Here is a 20,393-nt window from a genome sequence, read left to right as displayed (position 1 = left end):
TCCACCAGTGAAATAATGAAAAAGCACCCAAATAAATAAATAACAGCCCCAAAAAGCGAAAAAGCAGAACAGCAAAAGAGCAACATCATACACAGCCAGTAAAAACGAAAGGATACCAAGGAGGACAGAGCCTCCGGACTATGCACATCATTCCCCAGCCCCCCCAGTCCTCAGTTCGAGTCAAACTTCTCTGCCTGGACAAAGGCCCAGGCCTCCTCCGGAGAATCAAAATAGAGCTGGCGGTCCTTGTAAGTGACCCAGAGGCAAGCCGGCTGTAGCAGGCCAAATTTCACCCCCTTCCTGTGAAGCGCTCCCTTCGCCCGATTGAAACCACCTTCTCTTCGCCACCTCCGCGCTCCAGTCCTGATAGATCCTGATCTCTGCGTTCTCCCACCTGCTGCTCCTTTCCTTCTTCGCCCAGCTCAGCACGCACTCACGGTCAACGAAGCGGTGAAAGCGGACCAGCACAGCCCTAGGCGGCTCGTTCGGCTTGGGCTTCCTCAACAAGACTCGATGGGCACCCTCCAGCTCCAAGGGTCCTTGGAACAACCCCGCGCCCATTAACGAGTTCAGCATCACAACCATGTAGGCCCCCAAATCCGAACCTTCCAGCCCCTCCGGGTGGCCCAGAATCTGCAGGTTCTTCTGACGGGAGCGGTTCTCCATCTCCTCCATCCTTGCCAGCCATTTCTTGTGGAGATCCTCGTGTGACTCCACCTTCACTGCCAGGCCCAGGAGTTCGTCCTCGCTGTCCGAGGCCTTTTGCTGTAGCTCTCGGGTCTCCGCACCCTGAGCCGCCTGAGTCGCCATGAGCTTGTCCAGCGAGGCCTTAAATGGTTCCAGAATCTCAGCCTTCAGCTCTCTGAAGCAGCGATGGAGCAGCTCCTGCTGCTCCTGCGCCCACTGCTACCATGCTGCCGGTTCCCCGCCCGCCACCATCTTGCTTTTCCTGCCTCGCACCTTGCGCTCCTTCTCTGCTCCAAAGCCGATTTTTTGACCACTCTGCTCCTGGTCCAGTCCATCCATCGGCAGATAAGCACAGTGGATGTGTTCCCACACGGGGAAAAGCTCAACCAGCACCACTGCGGGCCCTTAAAAGAGCCCAAAAGACCAAAAATAGCGGGAGCTACCGAACGTGCGGCTTAGCTCCGCATTACCGCAACCGGAAGTCTCGAGTTTTGCTATTCTATCTGTAGCTTCATGAAAATGGCCAGAGATTATAACCCTGTCGGGTTCTGTTTTTTTAAACTTATCTCTGAGCTCTAAATAGGACTCTTTCTTATTCTAATTCACACTTGAACCTGAATTCACCCATTCTAACATACACTGCCTTCTCCCTCCTTCTACTCTTTATTTCTCACTCCTTCAATCTGATTGGTTAAAGAGATGTACACTTGCCTGTTTACTCATATCCCTTACTTCTGTGAGTTTTTATCAACTCACAGACCCATCAATTCGCTAAAAAATTAAAATCTAAACATGTAAGGACAGTTCTAATGAATGACGTTACACTGTTGGACACCTTGCCACAACAAATTATGGCCTAATGCTTCAATCTAGGTTTCTGTTAGTAACCAATAATTGCTGTCGAATTGGTGTTTCTCTAATGCTTTTGGTGATTCACTTTTCTTATATCTTCACTTTAAAGATGGAACATGGAGAAAAAATAGAATGTGTATAGGACTGATTTATAATTGCTATGTACATGTCTAATACAAATGTTTTAGTTACTTTGAATTCTATAATTTCTTGAAGGTTTTACCCTTGTTTCAAGATGCTGAAGATAAAAACAAGCTGCTGCGCTCTGTAGCAGGTGGTGGTCTTGAAACTCTTACCAGCTTAAGAGCAAAATGGGACAAGTTTCAATTAATGATGGAGAGCCATCAGCTTATGGTGAAAGAACAGGTAAGAGTGCTGCACTCTCTTTATGTTTTATCCTGTAAGTTGCATTCAAAAGCCAGCATGAACTTCACTTTGTTCAGTACCTTTCTTACCTCAATCTGAGATTTATGGGAACCAGGAGATAAATGATTGTTTTACTCTGATTCCATTATTTTAATTTCTATTATTTTTTAATATATATTTCCTGACAATGTTCGCTTGGTTGAGGTTCCATGCTTTGACTCTTTGTTGGCTAGTTATCATATCTGCACTCATTGCACTACCATCCTTGGTTCTATTCCACAGTGGCAGACCTAAAAACAGAAAATGCTGGAAGCACTCAGCCGGCCAGGTAGTATCTTTGGAGAGAAAAACATTTAACGTTCGAGGTTGATGACCCTCCATCATGCTGGAAAAAAATTAGAGGTTTAACAGGTTTTAAGTAACTACAGAGACAGGAAATTGGGGAGGAAAGGACAGAACAAAAGAGAAGGTCTGTGATAGGGTGAAAGGCAGGAAAGATGAAATGATTAGGAGCTGAAGTTACAAGGGAAAAGGGGATGGTAATGGGACTAGTAGAGAAGCCAAAAACAAAATAGACTGAGAGGAGTTGTAAATGGAAATAGCAGAATCATAACCAGCAACTGCTGACTGAAAGATAAGAACCGCGGTTATGATCTGAAATCGCTGCAGTCAATGTTGAGCCAGGAAGACTGTAAAGTGCCTACTCAAAATGAGATGCAGTTTATTGATCTTCAATTGATCTTTATGTGAGCAATATACGAAGCTGAGGACAGACAAGTCAAAGTGGGATTGGTGCAGATAATACCAATGACAAGTGGCTGGAAACTCAGGGTCATGCCTTTGGACTGAACAGAGGAATTTCAAAAAGCGATCAGCCAATCTCCGCAGTGTGTAAGAGGCCATGTCATGAGCAACAAATGCGTTATACTAAAGTTAAAGTAGTACAAATAAATTGCTGTTTCACTGGGAAGGAGCGTTTGACTGGTCTTTCCTTTTCATATGTTGTCTAGCATTACTGTGTGTTTCTAGCAATTTCTGTTTTTATTTTCTTACTGTAGTTTTTTTGTTGCTGCTGACATCAATTTCAGTAATGTAATTTGTTGATTTGTGTTGCTGTTCTCTGTTGCTCATTACCAAGATTTCTGCCAGTGATAGAACGATTAGTGGCGTAAGTACATCAACAATACTCTCCTGATCTTAATTCTCATTACTTTAACTGGGATGGTACTTGCAGCCAATCGATTTGTGATGTTGAAAAAAATCTTTTAGCATATGAATGAGAAATCTAAGGATTAAATTATGAACCACAATTAGTACAAATATATGTAAACAATGGCAGGAAAAGACAATTGGGTTTGTCCTGTAATGTTCTTACTTTTATGATCTGTTTTCTTAGGTTCAACGCAAGTTTATGAATGGACAAAATAGTGATTAGTCCTAATAATCTCAAAACAGAGTACTGTTTTATTCACAGCAAACCAATAAAATGTGTATGTGTGGATGTCATTCAACAACTTCATAAACTTTAAGCAAGGACAATATTAGAATTGGTGTATAACTTCTGCTGTGATTTACTGGTTTTATTGTGTTTATCTCTTTAGGTTGAAATTATGAAAGCAAATGTTGAGTCTCGTATAAGTATGTACATCCAAAAGCTGGAGAAATTTGAAGCTCGCTGGAATCAGCTGAAGCCCAGTGATGATATTGTTGACAGTGGAAATGGGGAAATTCTCAACAAATGTGTGGAATGTATAAAGGAGAAGAGAACTGAGTTTGATGAACTGGAGGAAACCAGAAAGAAGTTGATGTATGTTTTTGGTAGTGCATAGTTGTGGAATTATCAAGAACAGCTCACAATCGATGTATATATTTGGTCAAGTCATCCATAGAGAAAATGTTTGGGTATTCTTGGGGCAGAATGTTACACTGCCCCGGGCAGCACAAAGGTACAGTGGTTAGCATTGCTGCCTCATGGCGCCGAGGTCCCAGGTTCGATCTCAGCTCTGGGTCACTGTATGTGTGGAGTTTGCACATTCTCCCCGTGTTTGCGTAGGTTTCGCCCCCACAACCCAAAGATGTGCAGGGTAGGTGGATTGGCCATGCTAATCATAGAATCATAGAATTTACAGTGCAGAAGGAGGCCATTCGGCCCATCGAGTCTGCACCGGCTCTTTGAAAGAGCACCCTACCCAAGCCCACATCTCCACCCTATGTACATAACCCAATAACCCCACCCAACACTAAGGGCAATTTTGAACACTAAGGGAAATTTAGCATGGCCAATCCACCTAACCTGCACATCTTTGGACTGTGGGAGGAAACCGGAGCAGCCGGAGGAAATGCACGCACACACGGGCAGAACGTGCAGACTCCGCAGACGCTGAACCAAGCCGGGAATCGAACCTGGGACCCTGGAGCTGTGAAGCAATTGTGCTAACCACCATGCTACCGTGCTGCCCCTTATTGCCCCTTAATTGAAAAAAATTAATTGGATACACTAAATTAAAAAAAAAGAATTTTACACTGCCCCAAGACGAGTTCTGAGGTGGAGGGGCAGTGTAAAATTGCATGGACGTGATTCCCCCAATGTGCCACCCGCCCCGACCAAGATTCAATTTCACATTTGGGCGGGCAGGGCCTTGGGCGGGAAACATGCCCTTTCATCTATTAAGTTCCTTAAGTGGCTATTTAACTCCCTTTTTGCCCAGCTGGGCTGGCAGGAACGGGTGCGAGTAAGATGAAAAATAGAGAAATAAACTTTTCTGCATCTCAGCACGGGAGGGGGACTCAATTTGAAGTCCCCTTCAGGTTTGGGGCACCTCCATCCGATGCCTCAGAGGTCAGGTCTTCTCTACTTCCTCGGCTTACCATCCAATGCCATGATCAACACCCCCTCCCACTCCCCCCCAGGCGTCCCTTACCTTTTGCCCACAGGGACCCCGGGACCTGTGTTGCCTCGCAAGACTAAAGATCCTCCGAGGTCTGTGGGTATGCCATATGGCCCGACCCTGGCCTTGACCTGGAAGCGGATGAGGCCCGATCTGAAAGTCTCACCCCAACTTGGCGTTGGACCCTGCCTGGCTCTCAGAGTGGCTGACCTGGCTTGGGAATCATACCAGCCCCCAGAGTGGTCGATCCAACTTCCGGAGCACCCGATCCAAGTCCCAACCTCGAGACCCGGTCCGACTCCGAAAGAACCACCCAGCACCCCGACTTAACAGCAGATGGAGGAAAGGAGGAGAATCCACGTGGAGGCCTGACCAGGCCTACTCCAAGGCCCGATTCCAGGAGCGCTGAACCAGACCACCAACGCTAGAACCAAACACATAACCCGGCCCAAGCTGATCCAGGAAGACCCTGCCTGCGACCTAACCTGGACTAAAGACCCCCAAAATGGTGGAGATCCGACACGAGGACCCGAATGTGCCGAAAGGTATTCCGGGGTCCAACCGGACCGCAAACATGCCCCTCCCCTCCGCCAATCCAGAAATCGCCATCAGTGTCCGGTACCCCACCAGACACAACCCCAAAATCGCAACCAATGCCTGGGGCCCTGCCAGATGCAACCACTTACCTTCCACAAGGTTAGACTTCTCTCATTGGATCTCGGAGCCATCCAGAGGCAGCTGCTGACCAAGAAAGTGAGGGAAACATGGCGGTCTGCAGGTGAGACTAAAACAACGCGGTTTCAAGTCTCCTCTGCCCAGCATACTCCGGGCAAATGTCTAAGCAACTGAAAACAAGCTGGACGAGCTTAACACTTAACTTACTTCCCTCTGAGAGATAAGAGACTGCTATGTGCTATGTTCCACAGAAACATAGCTCACCCTTACCTTACCAGACTGTACCATGCAACTTGACGGCTTCTCAGTACACTGGACCGCACGGTGTAATCGGGCAAAATAAAGTGTTTGCCTCCTCATCAACTCCTGGTGCTTGGGTCGAGCGACCATGGCGAACGACTACTCCCGGACCTGGAATACCGGACTGTGAAGTGCTGCCCATTCTACCTTCCACGGGAGTTCACTTCTGCCATTATCATGGCGGTGTACATTTCACCCCATGCAGAAGTGAAGAAGGCACTTGATGAATTGTACACCGCTATAAATAACAGTGAAATAGAATACCCGGAGGCCTTGATCATCATGGCCGGGGACTTCAAATAGGCCAACCTCAAGACTGTACTGCCAAAATTCAAGCAACACATCTCCTGTCCCAACAGGGGCACCAACATCCTTGACCATTGCTACACAAATATCAAGGGTACTTATCGACCCATCCCCCAACCGCACTTTAGAAAATCAGACCACATGACAGTGCTCCTTCTCCTGGCATACAAGCGGGAGAATACGGTTAAGAGGGTCATGCAATGCTAGTCTGAGGCAACAGAAGAGCACCTCCGTGACTGCTTGGAGTCAGTGGCCTGGTCCATATTGGAGAACTCAGCGGCCAACCTAAACCACCATCACAGACTTCATCAGCAAGTGTGTAGAAGATTGCGTGCCAAAGAAGATAGTACGAACTTTCTCCAACTGGAAACCATGGTTTATTTTGGAGATTCTCTCCCAACTGAGGGCCAGGTCTGCGGCGTCTAATTCAGGTGGCCCTGACCTAGACAAGAAATCGAGGTATGACCTCCGCAAAGCCATCAGGGAGCCAAGAGCCAATACCTGACGAAGCTAGAGTCACAGACTAACGATATAATAATAATCGCTTATTGTCACAAGTAGGCTTCAATGAAGTTACTGTGAAAAGCCCCCAGTCACCATATTACGGCGCCTGTTTGGGGAGGCCGGTAGGGGAATTGAACCCGCACTGCTGGCTTTGTTCTGCAATACAAGCCAGCTGTTTAGCCCACTGTGCTAAACCAGCCCCTCTCATCAGTTATTGAGGACTATCGTGGAGGAGGTGTTGATGGAATCTCATCAGTTGGCAAGGCTTAAACGGCATATAGGACTCCAAAGTAAAGTTGAGTAGAATCTCTGGCAGCAGCACACCCCTCCCCGATGAACTCCATGCATTCTATGCTTGTTTCGACCAGGAAACCATCAAACCATTGTCAACTGTCCCAGCAGCTTTGGACACAGCCATTCCTACCGTCACAGCTTCCGAAGTCTGATCGGCCTTCTTGAAAGTGAACCCTCGGAAACGGGTCCTTACGCGGACCAACTGACGGGTTTGTTCGCGGACATCTTCAACCTCTTCCTATTCCATTCCGAGGTTCCCATCTGCTTCAAGAAGACCACCATCATCGGTGCCAAAGAAGAACCAGGCAACGTGCCTCAACAACTACTGACATCTATCATTACGAAGTGCTTCGAGAGGTTGATCATGAGACACATCAACTCCATATTCCCAGAATGCCTTGATCCATTGTAATTCGCATACCACCACAACCGGTCCACAGCAGACGCCATCACCATGGCCCTACTCCCATCCACGGAGCATTTCGACAACAAGGATTCCTACATCAGACTCCTATTCATTGACTACAGCTCCGCCTTCACCACCATAATCCCAGCCAAGTTCATCTTAAAATTCCAAAACCTAGGACTTCCCTCTGTAACTGGATCCTCAACTTCCTGAACCATAGATCACATTCAGTAAGGATAAACAACAACACCTCCTCCACAATCGTCCTCAATACCGGGGCCCCACAAGGCTGCGTGCTTAGACCCCAACTATACTCCCTGTACATACACATGACTGTGTGGCAAAATGTGGCTCCAACTCCATCTACAAGTTAGCTGATATCATGACTAGTGGGTCGGATCTCGAACAACGATGAGTCAGAGTGCAGGAGGGTGATAAAGAACTTAGTGGAGTGGTGTAATAACAACAATCTCTCCCTCAACGCCAGCAAAACTAAGGAGTGGGTCATTGACTTCAGGAAGCGAAGCATCAGATACACCCCTGTCTGCAGCAATGGTGCCAAAGTGGATATGGTTGATAGCTTCAAATTCCTAGGTGTGCAGATCACCAACAATCTGGCATGGTCCACCCACGTCGACGCTACGACCAAGAAAACACAACAGCACCTATACTTCCTCAGGAAACTAAGGAAATTCGGCATGCCCATATTGACTCTTCCCAATTTTTTCAGGATGTGGAGATGCCGGCGTTGGACTGGGGTGAGCACAGTAAGAAGTCTTACAACACCAGGTTAAAGTCCAACATGTTTGTTTCAAACACTAGCTTTCGGAGCACTGCTCCTTCCTCGGGTGAATGGATTCACCTGAGGAAGGAGCAGTGCTCCGAAAGCTAGTGTTTGAAACAAACATGTTGGACTTTAACCTGGTGTTGTAGGACTTCTTACTGTGCAATTTTTTCAGATGCACCATAGAAAGCATCCTACTGGGCTGCATCACAGCCTGGTATGGCACTGCTCGGCCCAAGACCGTAAGAAACTACAGCACAGTACATTACGCAAATAATAATAATAATTTTTATTCGTGTCACAAGTAGGCTTAACAATGAAGTTACTGTGAAAAGCCCCTAGTCGCCACACTACGGCGCCTGTTCGGGTACATAGAGGGAGAATTCAGAATGTCTAATTCACCTAACAAGCACGTCTTTCGAGACTTTTGGGAGGAAACCGGAGCAGCCGGAGGAAACCCACGCAGACATGGAGAAAACATCCGTACAGACAGTGACCTAAGCCAAGAATCGAACCCGGGTCCCTGGTGCTGTGAAGCAACAGTGCTAACCACTGTACTACCGTGCCCATAAACTGCCTCCCATTGATTAACTGTGTCTACACCTCACGCTGCTTTGGGAAAGCGGGCAGCGTAATCAAAGACCTTCCCACCCGTGTTAATCTCTCTTTTTTAAAAAAATAATTTTTAATAAGATTTTCACAAAATATAAACAACAAAACAATATTAACAAAACAACCATGGTAAAAATCCAAGAACAACACTCACCCAACTACAAAAGCAACGACAAAAACAAAAAAAAAAGCAAACAACAAAAAGGAAAGAGATAACACCCGCCACATCCAACAAACCCATGTACACAATTCTCCCTCCCACCGAATTAATCTCTCTTTCAACCACTTCCATCGGGCAGGAGATACAAATGTCAGAGAACACGCACTAACAGATTCAAAAATATCTTCTTCCCCGCTGTTACCAGACTCCTGAATGACCCTCTTATGGACTGAACTGATCTCTTAACACATCTTCTCTACTGATTAGTGCTACAATCCGTATGCTTCACCGATGACTGCATCTATGTATTTACATTGTGTATTTCTGTATGTCCTATGTTTTCTCATGTGCGGAACGATCTGTCTGGCAATACGCAAAACAATACTTTTCACTGTATCTCAGTACATGTGACAAATCAAATCCAACTGACCTTGAGAAAGGTCCTGGGACTTAATCCCAGGCAGAGCACTGCTTTACCTCTTCTGGCCACTGCAGCACTGTACCTGGATGAGCTGGAGAGTTGTTGGCCAACCAGCTTGGCTGACAGCTCTCATGGGTGGGGCTTCCTTCCAAAGGCCAACAGATGTCCCATCCAGTACTAATCAAGGCTCAAGTGAGTGTTAAATGGCAGTGGGCTTCCGAGAGCCAGTGGTAGGCACCGAGTTCTCTCCATCCTTAAAATTCTACCGTTGATGTAAACAGTGAATGCAAATTAAAGGGTTCTACAATTGTTATGCTTTTTTTTGCACTTTTTCTGCTCATCCCCTGAATTTTTTGATTCTCTTCCACCCTGAAGTCTGTGATTCTGCTCCTCACTAAATTCTGTGATTCGTACTAAGGTATGCTTCAGTGGAAGATTGCGATGCAATTGCTTACACAACTATCAATGCTTTATCGATAAACCTGTCCAGAGAATTTATTAGACTCTTTGACATTGGGATCATAATCCAATGCTATCCTCTCCTTACAGCACAGGTCATTGTAAACTGGCTAGGCAACAAACCCTGACTTCTGTCTCCCTTCCCTTTCCATTTGCCTGCAAATTCAGATAGTTTGCCACCAACCAGGAATCAAATTTGGAATCATCCTGGGCTGCATGGTTCAGTAATGTACCATTTGGTGGCATTTAGCCAGTATGCGTAGGGATAGCTGGATAAATACATATTCTGAAACAGCTTGTTATATGTGATTATTTCAGTGAAGATTGTCACCATTTCAAAGTAGAGGAACCTGAATTTGAGTTGGCAGAGCACCTTCGTGAGAATCTGGAACAGTACGAAAGTATGTGGTCATTATATGAGGACTTTACAAAAGGTTTACAAAATATGCTAAATGAGGACTGGATCTCCTTTAGGTGAGTGAATATAGTTGACTTAAATTACAAAAATGTGTTTGCCGCATTTTCAAATACTCAATTTTTGACAAATTCGCTTGGGTGTACAGATTTGCTTTTTCATGATCTTGGTTGATGTGCAGATGGCAATGCTGGAAATAGATTAAGATGCAAAATTACATTTTCTCGCTTGGGATGTAATAGAACATAGAACATAGAACAGTACAGCACAGAACAGGCCCTTCGGCCCTCGATGTTGTGCCGAGCCATGATCACCCTACTCAAACCCACGTATCCACCCTATACCCGTAACCCAACAACCCCCCACCCCTTAACCTTACTTTTTAGGACACTACGGGCAATTTAGCATGGCCAATCCACCTAACCCGCACATCTTTGGACTGTGGGAGGAAACCGGAGCACCCGGAGGAAACCCACGCACACACGGGGAGGACGTGCAGACTCCGCACAGACAGTGACCCAGCCGGGAATCGAACCTGGGACCCTGGAGCTGTGAAGCATTTATGCTAACCACCATGCTACCGTGCTGCCGTTTGCTACCGTGCTGCCGTTCAGTGCCCAGTGTTGATGTGCACTATTTAATCGTGCCTGCCTGCCAGAAACTAATGCAACTTATTCTAGCCATTGCCGATGAACCTTGTTATGATCCTAGTTGGTATTATAACTGGACATCCCAGAATGGAACCTTGACTCAAAGACTGTAGCTTTTACTTTTTTGACATAAAACTTGGAGAACAGAGTCACAGGACTAGGGGTGGTACAGTGGTTACCGCTGCTGCCTCACAGCGCTAGGGAACCGTTTCAGTTCTGGCCTTGGGTGACTGTCTATGTGGAGTTGGCACTTTATTCCCATGTCTGTGTGGATTTCCCTTGGGCTCAGTGGTTTCCTCCCACAGTCCAAAGATATGCAAGTTAAGTGGGTTGCCCATGCTAAGTTACCGCAAAGTGTCCAAGGATATGTAGGTTAGGTGGGGTTATGGAGGGGGGAGGGGGGCGGGGGAGTGGGTGAGTGGGCCGAGATAGGGTGCTCCTTCAGAGGGCCGGTGTAGACTTAATGGCCTCCTTCTGCGCTGGATGAATTCTATGGTTCTATGGACTGCAAATTATTTTTAACAAGAAAAAATAGCATTTATTAAACATGAAAAAAATTGAATTATGATACCTTAGCTTAACAATGACATACATATTTTAAGATTAACACGTACATCTTGAGTTACACTGGTCTCATTAACACACAAAGTCCCTTTTAAACTCACAAGATGACTATGGTAAGATGTACACCTCCTCTGAACCCAAGTGAATGTCTGTGGTTTTCTCCTCCGAATGCTCCAGGTGATTCTTATACCGTGAGTCATCTTCTCGCACTGAACTCCGGCTTCCACACAAGTGATTTCAAATTCCGCTTTCAAAGGTCACACTTGTTATGGGCTAGGGTTCAGAGAACCCCAAAGTGTATCATGGAGTTCACCTGACCCACAACTTTTAATAGATTGTGGTATGGGGAGCACACGGCCCACTCTACAGGTGTGGTACAGCAGAAATGGAAAAGTATGTTTTAAAGCAAAACAATGTTTATTCTATGAACTCAAGTTAACCTTTTTAAAACATACAGTGAACATCTTAGCAACCATTAATTCAAATACAACTCCCAAAGAATATAACACTAAGTAATCCTTTAAGCGTTCCTTTTAACCTCCATAAGCCTTTTACCAGAAGCACATCAGGTTAAATTCACTTCTGAGAGCAGTTATTAGTTTCAAATCACCAGGATCGATTTACAGTCTTTAGATTACATCTTCTGGCTGTGACTGCAGCTATCCAGCTCTGAAAACGAAACTAAAACACACCCTGCAGCAAACAGCCTAAAATGAAAGTAAAAAGCTGACAGACAGCCCAGCTCTCTGACCCACTCTCTGACATCACTGCAGTAGTAAACACCCATTTCTTAAAGGTACTCTCACTACAGATATTTATATACACACCCATTTATAAACACTCCTTTCTTAAAGGTACTCTCACATGACACACTTTCAAATGCTCTTTCAAATTATGCTTTCCCTCCGCTGCTTCCATCAAAGTTTCACTTTCAGGTTTTACACCTCTCCCTGCAGATTTCCTTTATCAGAAAGGCTTTTCCAATTAACCAAGGTCCAGCTACCAATTTCCAAAATGATTTCAAATACGTCTCCCTCACTAGTAATTTCTCACAAACCTCAACACTACCTGCAAATATCTTTCTGGCCTCTCACGATCCAACACCTTTTCAACTCTCTCTGACTGTACTGAACAACTGGGACCAGGATTCAATTCCGGTCTTGGATGACTGTGAGGAGTTTGCATGTTCTCCCTATGTCTGCGTGCGTTTCCTCCGGGTTCTCCGGTTTTCTCCAACAGTCCAAAGATATGCAGGTTAGGTGGATTGGCCATGCTAAAATTGCCCCTTAGTGTGCAATGATGTGCAGGTTAGTTGGGGTTTCGGGTGTGTGGGAGAGTGGGATGAGGTAGGGTGCTCTTTCAGAGATTTGGTGCAAATTCTATGAGACCAATGACCTCCTTCTGCATTGTAGGGATTCTAATAATAATAAGCTTTATTAGTGTCACAAGTAGGCTTTCACTGTAATGAGATTATTGTGAAAATCCCCTAGTCGCTACACTGTGGTGCCTGCTCGGGTACACTGAGGGAGAATTCAGAATGTCCTGAATGGGTTGACGCCTCCTCTATGTCATCGGCCCACTGAGGCCGCAGGGCGTTCACGGGCCATTTCTCTCTCTCTCTCTCTCTCGCCGCCCTCTGGGCGTCCTGCTCCACAGATTCGGTGGGGGAGGATGGGACTCCCCGCTGATCGGGCACCCTCTGTCGTGCGGCCCTGGGTGCGGTGGGGGCAGATGCCAGTGTCCGTCTGGAGGCTGACGGCCCTGGTCGTTCGGCATCACGTCCTAGGGAAGAGAATGAAACGGGTTATTTAGAGACGCTCGGCCGGGCGCTGGACGGTCCCAGTGGGCAGGGTGTGAAGGGACAGAGGATGGGGGAGGTGTGCCAGTGGGCAGAGTGTGTGAAGGGACAGAGGATGGGGAGGGGGGGGGTGTCTGTCATGCAGGGTTGTCTCACTTGGTGCAGCTCCGCCAACCTCGCATTATGCGACCTCCTGGGTGGCAGATCCCCCAACAAGGTCCAGTGCCCTCTGCTCAAACGTGGTGAGGGGTTGCAGAATGGACGAACCCCCTTCAGTCTTGTTCCGCTCACGAGTGTTGTGAGCGGTCTTGTCCTGTTGGGGGAGGTAGATCATTACAATACGGCAGGCCATTCAGATACTGGCACAGGTTGGGGGTCAAGTTGAAACAAGACCATTGCATCTCTCCAGGGTGGCCAGAGCGCTGCGTCTGTGACTACTTAGTGAACCACCCTCCACTCACTCTGCCCCAATCCCTCTCCACTCCCCCGTGCCGGGGGGGGGGGGGGGGGATGGTTGTGACCCGGGGGCACCCTCTTGGCACTTACCCTGGCAGCCCTGGTGAGGTCGTGCAGCTTTTTACGGCACTGCTCCCCAGAGCGAGGGGTCTGCCCCACAGCACTCACGGCAGCAGCCACCTCTCGCCAGGCCTGGCGCACCACGCTTGCAGGGTGGCGATGCCCTCTTCTCGGGCAGATGATGCCCCTCCTCTGCTCCACCTCATCGAGGAGCGTTTCTATGTCGGCCTGAGCAAACCTCGGCGCTGCCCTCCGTGGCTCCGACATGTTTCCCGTCCCGTTCGTGTGCTCGCCCGCGCCTTTTTACGACATCGGGCGGCGTCACGTGTTCGTGGCGTCGCCGCATTCCGACGTCATCTGGAACGTAATTGCCGCGGCCCCGTTCCTAGCCCATTTCCCGGGCGTGAATACCTCTGGAACGGGGCCGTGTCGGGCCGTCGGCAAATTCGGCCGTTTTCACGGCCAACTTCGCGATTTTCCGCGGGTGCTGAGAATCGCGCCCTAGAAGTTTGTGAAACAAATTCCATGAATTGCTTTTTAACAAATAAGTAAGTTCATGTAAGTCAGCGGTCCTAATGTGAATCTTATTTTGTTTAACTTCCTAGAAGTTCTTACTACCTCTTCAACATTATTGTACACTTTAGATTTTGTTACTGAAGATTCCTTTCAATCTAAATTGTATGTTGATTTTCACAGGAGTAAGACGTACGTTTTTGAAGATTTTTTATTGATGTGGTTTGATAAGCTGAGGAAGAGAAATGAACAAACAACAATAACTGTCAAACTGCAGAAAGATGTGGATAAATACAAGGTGAATCACTTTAAAAGTACAATCAAATCTAGAAAGGATGATAACTGTATGTTTTCCTTGCATGAAAATAATTGGGCTCAGAATGAAAATACGCTCCTAACATGGTGATCATACTTTGAAGGCCAGAGGATGACTGGTGTGGGAAATGGAGAAATGCCATGTCGACACACTGTCATATTAAGTGTGTCTAAAATACATTCACAGAATCACAGAAAATACAGTGCAGAAGAGGCCCTTCAGCTCATCAAGTCTGCACCGACACATAAAACACACCTGGCCTGCCTACCTAATCTAATTTGCCAGCATCTGGCCCATAGCCTTGAATGTTGTGACATACCAAGTATTTATCCAGGTACTTTTTAAAGGACGTGAGACAATCCGCCTCTACCACCCTCCCAGGCAGTGTATTCCAGACAGTCACCACCCTTTGGATAAAAAGGTTTTTCCTCAAATCCCCTCTAAACCTCCAGCCCCTCACCAGAACTTGTGTCCCCTCGTAACTGACCCTTCAATTAAGGGGGAACAGCTTTTCCCTATCCATGCCCCTCATAATCTTGAACACCTCGCTCAGGTCACCCCTCAGTCTTCTCTGCTGCAGCGAAACCAACCCAAGCCTATCCAACCTCGCTTCATAAATTAAATGTTACATCCCAGGCAACATCCTGGTGAATCGTCTCTACACCCACTCCAGTGCAATCACATCCTTCCTATAATGTGGCAATCAGAATTGCAGAGTACTCCAGTTGTAGCCTCACCAAAGTTCTATACAACTCCAACATGAGCTCCCTGCTTTTGCCGGGGGCGATTCTCCGAGCCCCGCGCTGGGCCGGAGAATCGGCGCAACCGCGCCACAACGGCGCGACGGCAGCGCGCAATTCTGCGAGGTGCGGAGAATTGCCGACATTTGCGCCGGCGCATTTGGTGCGGTGTCGGCTGCGGGCCACTGGAATTGGCCGGGCCGTCGATTCTCCGGCCCAAATGGGCCAAGCGGCCGTGCCGATACGGCAGAGTTCTGCCGGCGCCATTCACCCCCTGGCGGGAACTCTGCGCGAACGGTCAGGGGACGTCTCCTTCATCGGGGGGGGGGGCTCCGATGGGGTCTGGCCTGCGATCGGGGCCCACCAATCGGCGGGCCGGCCACTCCCCCCCCCAGGCCTACTTTCTGAAGCGGCCACCCTGAACACCGACTCCATGTTTAGTCTGGGCCGGTGCGCTAAAGAAGTCCCCCGCGAATGCGTAGGTTGGCACAGCCCAACTGCGAATGCGCGGGTTGGCGCGGCACTTATTTGGCGACGCGAAAGGAGGCTGGAGCGGCGTGAACCGCTCCAGCGCTGTGCTGGCCCCTTGTGGGGGCCAGAATCGGTCATGCCCTGGCCCGGTTTGCGCCGTCATGAAACGTGACGGCATTCACGAAGGCGCGAACACGTGGGCTCCATATTGGAGAATCACCCCCGTAATCTATGCCTTGATTGATAAAGGCAAGTGTGCCATATGCCTTTTTCACCATCCTATTAACCTGCCCTTCTGTCTTCAGAGATCTATGGACAAACACGCCAAAGTCCCTTTTTTGCTCGGAACTTCGCTGTATAGAGCCATTCATTGAATTCTTCCTTGTCAAATTACTCCTTCCGAAGTGTATAAACTTTTCAGGGTTAAACTCCATCTGCCAATTTTAAGCCTTCTATATCTTCTTGTAACCCAAGACACTCAACCTCACTGTTAACCACCTGCCCAATCTTTGTACCATCCGCAAACCTGCCCCCCAATTAGTCAACTATGTAATTTATATAAATGATGAATAATAGGGGACCCAGCACAAATCCCTGTGAGTGGACACTGACTTCCAGTCACTAAAGCAGCCTCCTGTCTTCACCCTCTATCTCCTACAGCTAAGACAATTTTGAATCCACCTTATCAAGTTACACTGTATCCCATGTTCATTTGCCTTCTTAATAAGTCTCCCATGTGGGGCCTTGACAAAGGCTTTGCTGACATCCATGTAAACTACACCATTGGCACTACCCTCATCTACACGCTTGGTCACATGCTCAAAACATTAAATGAAATTTGTTAGGTAGAACCTCCCTCTGGCAAAGCCATTCTGACTATTCCTGATCAAACCTTGCCACTCCAAGTGGAGATGGATTCCCTCCGAATTTTCTCCAACAGTTTCCCTACCACTGACGTGAGACTCACTGGTCTATTGTTCCCTGGCTTATCTCGACAACCTTTTGTAAATAGTGGGGCCACATTAGCTGTTCTCCTGTCCTCTGGCACCCCCCCAGTGGTCAGAGAGGAATTGGTCAGAGCTCCTGCAATCTCCTCCCTCACCTCCCACAGCATCCTGGGACACAATTAATCTGGACCTGGAGATTTGTCCACTTTTAAGCTGCTCAACACATCCAATACCTTGTCACTCCCTTTGTCTATTGGTTCAAGAACCTCACAGTCTCCCCGAGTTTCATAGCTACCTCCTCATTCTCTTGGGTGAAGACAGATGTGAAGTATTTGTTCAGCACCATACCAATGTCCTCTGGTTCCACCCACAGATTTCCCCCTTGGTCCCTAATGTGCCCTACTCTTTCCCTGGTAATCCATTGATATATTTATAGAATATCTTGGGATTTTCCCTACTTTTGCCAGCCAGAGCTCTCTCATAACCTCTCTTTGCTTTCCTAATTGCATCTTAAGCTCCATCATGTACTTTCTGTACTCCACTAATGTCACCGATTTATTTATTCCCCTTGTACTTGCTAAAAGCCTCTCTTTTCCTTCTCATCGAATCCTGAATATCTCTGTCATCCATGGTTCTCTGGGCTTGTTACTTCTTCCCATCATCCTAGAGGGAACCTGTTGGGCCTGTACCCTCCCCATTTCCTTTTTGAATGACTCACCCCCACTGTATCCCACTTTTCTGTAGATTTCTCCACAAGTAACTCTTTCCAGTCTATCTTGGCCAGATCCTGCCTTATTTTACTAAAATCTGCTCTCCCCCAAACCAACATTTGCAGCTTGTCTATTTCTTTGTCTGTAACAAACTTACATTGTGGCATGTTGTGTTCGCTATCATGAATATACTCCCCCACCAGCACATCAACACCGGTCTGGCTTCATTCCCCAGAATTAGGTCCAGCACAGCACCGTCCCTTGTTGAACCCTCCACATATTGAGCTAAAAGGTTTTCCTGTATACATTTTAAGAACTCCACTCCATCTAAGCACTTAACACTATGACTATCCCAGTTAATGTTGGGACAGTTAAAATCACCAATATCATTCCCATGTTATTATTTTTACACACCTCCATGAATTACATACATATTTGCTCCTCAGTTTCCCACTGACTATCTGAGGATCTATAATAAACACCTCGCAATGTGGCTATTCCTTTATTATTCCTAAACTCTACCTACAAAGTTTAATTCGATGCCCCTCCAAGATATCAGCTCTCCTGATTGCAGTAACTGACTCCTTAAGTAATAATACAGTGCCTCCTCCTCTTTTACCCCCTCCTCTGTCTACCCTGAAGATTCTCTATTGTTGAGCCCCCAATCCTGCTCCTCCCTCAACCACATCTCTATGATGACTACTATATCACAATTCCACGTGTCCACACTCGCCCTTAACTCACCCTTGTAATGCACCCAGCTTTGTCTTTCTCCCTTGAAACTTACTGTATTCTCTCTGACTTGATTACTTCTCTGCTCTGTATTATTGGTACTGAACTTACTTTGGCATCTAATCATGTTATCATGTTGTATCGAACCCTGGCCGGATGACACTGAATTGGGGGGGTGTTGGAGGATAGACGTTATGGCACCCTGCTGGGTGTGATTTTGGCAGGGGCATTTGTAAAATATGACAGGTGGCTAGTCAACCGCTTTCCTTTGCATCCTGAACCTGGCCCTCATTAAATGTTCGGCAGGCGGGCATGAAAAGTGGCAGCCTGCCTGCCATTAATGACTAAATAATTAAAGGATAGTTGAGTTTGTTACCAAGCAATTGGCTTGAATAGTACGTTGCTCATGTCACAAAATGCTTGACATGGGACGGCAGGTGGGAGTGGATTGCCTTTTTATAAAAAGAAACTGCTTAAAAGGAAGGAGGGGGGGGTATGTCCTTTTGAAGAGGGAGGGGGGTGCCCTATGCAGATTGAGTGCACTACCACCCTTTGTTTATCCTAACCACCCCCCACCTCCATCCACCACCCCTCACCCCATGCTCCCGCATCCCTCCCTGACCAAAACCCTGACTTAGCGCACTTACCCACTTCATCCTGGGCCCGCTTGCAGTTCCAGCAGCGGCCACTACTGAGTTGTTGCACTGTTGGGACTGCTAGAGCTGCTGGCCAATCTGATTGAACGTTCCTCTTTAAACTTATCATGCATTGGATTCTCCACAGAATTTGAGTCCATTGAGAAGCGGAGGTCCCACTCTCACCTGTTCATGCTTCTGGCAGTGCTTTGTAACTCTGGGGTGGCCTTGTTGAGAATGAGTTGGAGTGGCATTTTTCTTTTTAAGGGATGAGCAATGAGCCCCCCAACCCCACCCATTAAATTCAACCTTGGGTAACCAAAGTATAAAGGGCGGGATTCTCTCAGCCCGGGACTGGGCATGAGAATCGCCGCGACTGGCACAAATCGCGCCATGCCGCCCCGATGCGATTCTCCGCAGAGCGTAGAATCAGTGCAGGCGTGGTTGGCGCGGCGCCGGTCCGGGGGGTGGCGGAGGGGGGTCCGATCCCGGGGTGGGGGGGGTCTCCACTGGGGCCTAGCCCGCGATCGGGGCCCACCGATCGGCGGGCCGGCCTCTCGGGCTGGGGACCTCCTTTCTTCCACGCCGGCCCCTGTAGCCTGCGCCATGTTGTGTCGAGACCGGTACAGAGAAGGGAGCCACTGCACATGCGCGTGTTAGCACTGGTGCCACTGCGCATGCGGGACCCTGCGGCGCCCAGTTGATGCTGGGATCGGCAGCTGGAGTGGCGTGTGTCGCTCCAGTGCCATGCTGGCCCCCTGTAGGGGCTAGAATTGCTGATCCTGAGGCCATGTTGACGCCATCGGGAAACATGACGGCGTTTACGACGGCGTCAACCTCAGGATCACAGAATCCTGCCCAAAGTTTTTTTCATGAGCAATTAATACCCTTCACCTTGATAGGCATAAAAAATACCAAAAAGGATTTTGTAATCAAAACTTGAGTTTGCTTTTGCTAAACTTCATGCATTTTACTTCAAATTTGGATAACTTTTGTTATGATGCCCGTTTAAAAGTACATTTTTCCTCAGTTAATAACTGAAATGGTGACATAACAGGATTTTATTGCAACAAATTACTAAAACACTAAACATTTTTGTTGGCAACTTCAACATCAAACTACAGAAAAGAATGTTCCTCTTTCATACTTATCACATGTTGCACTCTCCACAGAGTTACAGTTCTTTTAGCAAAGAGTCCTAACTTCTAATGGGCTCGCATTTCCCCATTTTGTTGTGTACTTACTTCTATTGACTGCCTCTAGGCGCTTCCCATATTTTTGGAGAGTTTCCTAAATCCACTACTGGCAGTAAAACCTGTCCCAATGGCCACACCAGGACGTATCTCTGAATCCTTCAATGGATGCTGGACGTGTCTCTTCGACTGGAGACCTTTTGCCTCCTGCATCAGCTTGTGATCATTTCTAAAACCAAGCAACCTTTCTGTTTGCTGACCACACGAAAACTACTGTCTCTATGTGATATTAATTGATTTGTAGGAAAGCTTGTTACCTGATCTCACAAATAGGTTCCTCCTCTGCATTTTTCCCCATGGCATCGTGAAACACATTAGCTTTGCATCCAGGTAGAAATGCTGGCTTGACACCAACTCTCTTTCATCTTGGAAGTAAATGGGCAGGTTACAGCACAACTGTTTACAGCCTTAGACTTTGA

The 20,393-nt window shown here is 47.4% G+C and overlaps 1 protein-coding gene across 2 annotated transcripts in view; it reads left to right on the top strand.

Moving 5' to 3' along the window:
• The window catches only part of LOC119977114 (cytoplasmic dynein 2 heavy chain 1), a 734,352-nt gene that overhangs the window by 93,414 nt on the left and 620,545 nt on the right, over positions 1 to 20,393 (top strand). For both annotated transcript variants that reach the window (XM_038817726.1, XM_038817724.1), the window contains exons 21-24: positions 1,756 to 1,905; positions 3,507 to 3,712; positions 10,033 to 10,188; positions 14,354 to 14,468. In XM_038817726.1, coding sequence (XP_038673654.1) covers positions 1,756 to 1,905; positions 3,507 to 3,712; positions 10,033 to 10,188; positions 14,354 to 14,468 — 627 coding nt within the window. The remainder of the gene's footprint in view (positions 1 to 1,755; positions 1,906 to 3,506; positions 3,713 to 10,032; positions 10,189 to 14,353; positions 14,469 to 20,393) is intronic.

This window comes from Scyliorhinus canicula, chromosome 14 (genome assembly GCF_902713615.1).
Source record: "Scyliorhinus canicula chromosome 14, sScyCan1.1, whole genome shotgun sequence".
Lineage (NCBI taxonomy): Eukaryota > Metazoa > Chordata > Chondrichthyes > Carcharhiniformes > Scyliorhinidae > Scyliorhinus > Scyliorhinus canicula.
Note: the sequence above shows the minus strand (reverse complement) of the source record. Positions and strands in the feature narration are given on the sequence as shown.